General features: G+C 38.7%; 1 protein-coding gene across 1 annotated transcript; it reads left to right on the top strand.

Annotated features, from left to right (window-relative positions):
* Positions 1-215: 215 nt before the first annotated feature.
* Positions 216-1,473, top strand: LOC111887260 (uncharacterized). The gene is made up of 2 exons (XM_023883420.1): positions 216-595; positions 987-1,473. The coding sequence occupies exons 1-2, from the start codon at positions 216-218 to the stop codon at positions 1,471-1,473; spliced, it is 867 nt and encodes a 288-aa protein (XP_023739188.1).
* Positions 1,474-6,641: the final 5,168 nt, after the last annotated feature.

Below are 6,641 nucleotides of genomic sequence, written 5' to 3'. Positions count from 1 at the left end.
GAAAAGGAGAGATGTATCCTCTAAATCTTAACCCAATTCGTGGAAAGCCAACTATATGCCTTTTGTCAAAAGCACACTATGACGAAAGTTAGCTCTGGCACCAAAGACTGTCACATCTCAACTTTAAAGATATCAATAAGTTGGTTATTGGTGATCATGTACGAGGACTTACCCTTCTAAAATTTGATAAGGAACACTTGTGCACTGCATGCGAAATGGGAAAGCAAAGCCGAAAGAGTCACCCCACACGTGTTAACACAAAGATTATTGAACCACTTGAACTTCTACACATCGACTTGTTCGGTACTTCAGCAATTGAAAGCATCGGTAGTAGTAAATACATCTTGGTTATTATAGATGACATTTCACATTTCACTTGGGTTTTCTTTCTTAAACAAAAATCAGAGGCGACTCCTAAGCTCAAAGCATTTATAAAGCAAGTGGAATTTCAACTATGTAAGGTGGTTAGAAACATCAGAAGTGACAACGCGCTGGAATTTAAAAATCAAGAGTTCGAAGAATTTCTTGTTGATAAAGGAGCGTCTCACAATTTCTCAGCACCCTACACTCCACAACAGAATGGCATGGTTGAAAGGTGAAACCACTATTTGTGTGAAGCAGCCCGAACCATGCTTAGCTTCGCTTCTTTACCTTTTTACTTCTGGGCCGATGCAATAGCTTCTGCTAGCTATACCTAGAACCGATCCTTTCTCAACAAGCACTTATCCATCACTCCATATGAAATCTTGAATAATCGCAAGCCTAATGTCATGTTCTTCCAAGTGTTCGGTTCAAGATGCATTATTTTCAACTCCAAAGAGAATCGAAACAAGTTCGATGCTAAGGCAGATGAAGGGATCTTCCTTGGTACTCAGTAACTTCAAAGGCATATAGGGTTCTGAATAAGCATTCAAAGAGAATTGAAGAAACCTATTATTATGTCACCTTTGATGATGATTATGTGAAGAAACTTCAATCAAATAAAGGATCAACAAAGGAAATCTTTCCAGCATCAGGTCAAGTCTCGTTCTGATTTCCAATCTATTTGAAGAATGCATATTGCTCTTTGATAAACCAAAGAGTGCAATAAATTCTGAGTCAAAGGCAGCTGACAACAAGATTGACAACTTGAAGAATGTTATAGATGAAGCAGCAAAAGAAATGGAAAGCGAACATCAAGAACCAACCAGACAGCCAGGTCCAAGTGAACCTCCAAAAGAAAGTTTTATATTCCATGAGGAGGGAAATCCATCACTAACAAAGACCCATGACGCCTCATTCAAGGGGGGGGGGGATTTTAATCCTGATGTTAAAATCGTCTCATCATTTGAGAGGGAGAATCATAATATGAATGATGATTCAGATTTTCAATCAGAATTGGAAGATGAAATTAATGTCGAATTGGATCCAGCCTATGATCCAAACTACCCTCCTCTCACAAAATGGACAAGACATCATCCAAAACTCAAGTAATTGGTGAAGCATCTGAGGGAGTCCTTACTCTCTCTCAAATAAAAGCGAAACGAACTTCTATATTCTCTCAAGTTGAATTTTGCATGTTTAACTCGTTCGTCTCAAAAATAGAACCGAAAACGGATAATATTGCACTGGATCACTCAGATTTGGTACAGGCAATGCAAGACGAACTTCATGAGTTTGAGCGAAATCGATTTTGGAGATTAATTCCCACACCAAAGGATGCATCTGTAGTTGGCTTAAAATGGGTTTTCATAAAGAAAATGGACAAAGAAGGGAATGAGATTTGTAATAAATCGAGGTTGGTTGTGAAAGTATATTGTCAAGAATAAGGTATAGACTATGAAGAAACGTTCGCTCTAGTGGCAAGGTTAGAATCAATTTGAATCTTTCTGGCATACTGAACACAAAAACTTTGAAGTGTTTCAAATGGATGTCAAGTGTGCATTCTTGAATGGAGAACTAGAGGAGACCGTATATGTTGAGCAACCACCAGGTTTCGTGAACGAAAAGTATCCTGATCCCTGCTATATTCTAGATAAAGCCGTCAATTGGTTAAAGCAAGCTCCTAGAGCCTGGTATGAAACCCTTACTCGATTTCTAAAAATGTCAAAGTTTAAACAAGGTTCGGTTGTCCCAACCTTCTTTCGCAAGAAAGAGGGTGACCACTTAATCGTCCAAATTTACTTTGATGATATCATCTTCGGTTCCACAAATCCCAACCTAACAGCTAAATTCAGGAAATTGATGGAGACTAAGTTTGAGATGAGCTCAATGGGTTCAATTAACTTTTTTCTTGGCTTGAATATTAGACAGGGACCCGAAGGGAAATTTATCAATCAGGAAGCTTACACGAAGACCTTACTAGCTAAGTTTGGCATGATGGGTGATTCCGAAGTAAAGGTTCCCATGGAATTCGGAACGAAGTTAACACCATCTTTGGAGAAACCAACTGTTGATATGACTCTCTATTGACAGATTCCTCTTTATTTTGATTCTAAAAGTGCCATCAGAATTTGTAATAATCCAGTGTAACATTCCAAGACGAAACACATAGCACTAACATATCACTTCATCAAGGATCACTTAGAAGACGGGAATGTTGAAATTCACTTCGTTCGGTCCTATGATGAGTTGGCTGACATTTTTACTAAGGCCTTTCATGAAGCATCATTTAATAAAATACTACAAGGCTTAGGAATGATGGAAGTTGAGTTAGTTCCAAAACCACACTCGTTTCAATAAGTATAACTTTTGCTTTCACTTTCATAAAATTTTATGATAACTGAAATGAGCCGAACGCTCTGTCTATTTCGGCTCCTAATTTTTCGGGAACCGAAATGAACCGAAGGCTCAGTATATTTCGCCTCTTATAATTTTTCAAAGTGAGCGATTGTTTCATATTCTGGTTTGGAACTCACATATCCTTTGTATATTATGTATATGTTTTCTTTATGTCTTCAAATTCATAAAATTCAACAATATTTTCTTTTCTTTTTTTTATTTCATTTTCAGAAAATTCATAAAACTCAAAAATATCACTCATGTCATGAGCTACCTCACTCTTCTCATAACGAGTTAAGAGTTATCTGCTTAGTCTGTCTTAATAACAGAGGTACTTTCGGTTCTTTTACCACCTATTATCACTTCTCCATCTCATCTCGGTTCATAATCATAACCCTTGAGACTCTCAACTTTTACCACTGAGGTTTACGGTTACTCAACATCTGTGTTGATGATCTTAGTTTCATTTCACAACGTGCTAAGTGAGACCCAAAACCCAATACCTTAAATGAATTGACAGTCTGCACTTTGAAATCTTTTTTGTTTTTGTGAGATCATTATGAATTGTCTAACACCAAGACTTTTCTTCCCAAAAGATCCAGTTTTTGTTTTTTTTTAAGATTTCAACATCTTTCCCACCAAGTCATTGAATATATTATCTCACCCACTTGTTCAATAGGCCACACTGGTCTCTCAAGTACTTCATCCAACTTTCAGTCTTATGTGAAGTACTGAAGTTCAGTTGAAGCGAAGCCACCCATTATAGCTTACATTTGAAAAGATTCCTTTCAATGTTTCTTAATTGACATTTGATCGTATTTCAATAGGAAACCACACAGACACTTCTAAGTCTCTATTAACTTTGAAGGAAGCGATTTGTGCCTGGGATCTATCGTTTCGTGTCTATATAGACATCACTTAAATTCCACAAATAATTTTCTTTATTTCTTTTCGATTGGCACAGTCTTCCACAAAGATCATTATGATTTTTCACAAGATTTGATCGTGGTACAAACCAGTATTTCTCAAATACAACGCTCGGTTCAATTTGGTGTGGTGATACGTTATATTGGGAGCTAAGGCCATATCCACAGGAAGCGAAAGGATGTCTCAACATTTCATAGAGAATTTGAATCGTTTCAAAATTCAAATAGAAGTTGAAAGGATAAGGCAATAAAGGCGCGTGAATTTGAATCATTTCCATTCTCACGCCGCCTGACACTCTTTTCGAGGTAATAATTGTCAAATCGCGCCTTTTCAGGCGATACGTCAGCGGATTGTGCACTCATTACTCTGGATTTTTTTCTCACATCGTAATGGTATAAAATGATTTCTCAACTTCTGTTTATACTCTTATCACCTACAGATCCTCTTAAGAGCTATACAACGTACTCTCTTTCTATTGTTCATAATCATGACAAGACTGCTCAGTCATCTCTTCTCACAATCAAACCAAAACATAAGATCATCATTGATCTATCACCGTTCCAGTATGATCCATATATGCTGCAAGAGGTTGAATACCTCAAATATTCACCACTTGTCGTTGCGCTATCCAAGGTGGAGTACATTCCAATGTCATTGCTCTCACGAGTCTACTCAACTGCTGTCTACGACAAGGTCAACGAGAGGATCTTCTTTGAGATCTTCAATCACAAAGCGTAAATTTCCAAAAATCGATTATGCTCGTTACTAAGGATGGTTGTCGATGACTCCATGATCAACCCTGATAATGTTTCGACCACTCAACTCTTCACAATATGTTTTATGATATGGGGTATACAGAGGTTCTTTTTACTGTTACAAAGTTCAAGAAGTCATGCCTTCCTCCTCAGTGGAATAGACTATTTACCCTCCTCTTCAACGACTTATCGAAGAGGGTTGTTGGTTCTGATGGGGCGAGCAAGGAGTTTATGACCCTTCTTTATGGTCTATACCATGGGGTTCACATGGACTTTTGATCCATCTTATGGTCGCAACTGGTTCAAAGTCTCAACTCTGCATCTCGGTATTCTGAAATATCATGTGCTAGGTTTTGGACCCTAGTTACTCATTGGGCAATGGATAAATTTCAATTTCCATCCATGGCGGACTCCTTAATGTCATCGACTGCTACTTTTCACACGACGAAGATCATTATTTCTGATCCATTGAAGTTCATCTTTATTGGTTCGGTTTCGAAATCAATGTACCATTGTGTCTCACCTTAAAGTAAATTGATGAATGAGTACAAGAAGCTCCCTCCTTCATGACTAAGGACACTTACTCCTGAAATGCAAAGTTCATTGAACGCAACAGACAAACCAGCGAAATGAGGGAAGAAGCCTGAAAAGAAAGGTGAGAAGGAAGGTCAACCCTCTAAAGTTTCTACTCTAAAGAAGCGAAAGCCTGAGCAAGCTGCTCATTCGGCTCCAAAGAAACGAAAGACAAAGAAGAAGGTGCACAAACCAAAGGTTCCTTCATCTAGTGACTCAGAATACGTTCCTTCTGATCCTCAGCCTGAACCAGAATCTGGTGATGACGATGTCTCTCAACACGAAAGTTAACTTCATGGTAATTCGCCTCCTCCCTCACTAGATCATGATGGTAACCGAAACTCACCTCCTCCTTCTCCTACCCAACCATTTCCAATTACCATTGCTCCTTGTCCTCCTCCCGTTTCTTCTACCACTACAACCTCAATTCCGATTCCAACTCCTTTATTCACTGAGGTTACCACAACCAGAACTACAATCTCTATCGCTACCACTCAACCTCAAGTTTGTGTCAACATATCTGATATGGGGGCACCTACTTCAGGATCTGAACCGCCAACCACTTCAAAACCTTTATCCCCACCTCCCTCACACGAATCGGACACTGTTCTTGGTGGAGCAGAAATGGAGTTTGATTCGGTTTATTTTAGCCCATATCGTATTCAAAACGATGATGATGATGATGCTCCAGTCACGAAGAAGCATCTAAAGAACCTGAATGACAAACTTGATCAAATGATCTCTTCTTTATCCTCTCCTCCAACTCAGGCGTATTCTGAATGACAACCTTTGTCAAAGAGCATGATTCTACCATTTCTAATGTTGTTAAAGCTGTGGATGCTTCCACTTCCTCCTGCCAGAAAGATTCTATAGTAGTTGATGACTCCACAAAAGATTGCAAGCAAGCGACCGCAAACGTCGAAAAACTAATTTATGATGCTCATATTTTCCTTGATTCCCTTCAAGATGCAGCACAAAAGAATGCACAGAAGCATTTTGAGGAAGCACGTCACGCCATCAAATCAGACTACACTGAGCTTCAATCATCCATCAATCAGCGTCTTGATAAGCTTCAAGCTGATCTAGCCATGGAGAACAAACTCATGGATGAACTAGCTCTCAAGACCACTAACGTCAAAACATAAGCTTTGACGCTCACCCAGGCTTGGTGATGTGCATTCTATCCTTCTACATCTTTTGGAAGTGCATGATTCCGTTCTCACTATCTTGGTTCGACGCCACTTTGCTGAGAAGTTGAGACATGCTCTAGATATTCTGAAACGACCCTAAATACGACCCAATTTTTTTTTTTTAAATAATACTAAAGATATCCACCATTTATAATATATCATGAAATCGTACGTCATAAATCCCAAAAACTTATAATAGATGTGTCATGACAAAATAACTATATCAACATAACAGAGTATCTGAAATAAATTCCCAAGACAAAAGCTGAAACTATGGTGTGTGCAATGCCATCATCCCGAGCTCTTCCCTTTGCTTGCGGAAGTACCTGAAACCAAAACTGAAACTGTAAGCACAAAGCTTAGTGAGCTCCCCTAAACTACCACATACCATACAATGACATATAAAGCACATGTTGGGCTTGCCCACTGCATCAGA

Source organism: Lactuca sativa, chromosome 5 (assembly GCF_002870075.4).
Source record: "Lactuca sativa cultivar Salinas chromosome 5, Lsat_Salinas_v11, whole genome shotgun sequence".
Lineage (NCBI taxonomy): Eukaryota > Viridiplantae > Streptophyta > Magnoliopsida > Asterales > Asteraceae > Lactuca > Lactuca sativa.
The sequence above is the reverse complement of the archived record's forward strand: the minus strand, read 5'-3'. Positions and strand labels throughout refer to the sequence as shown.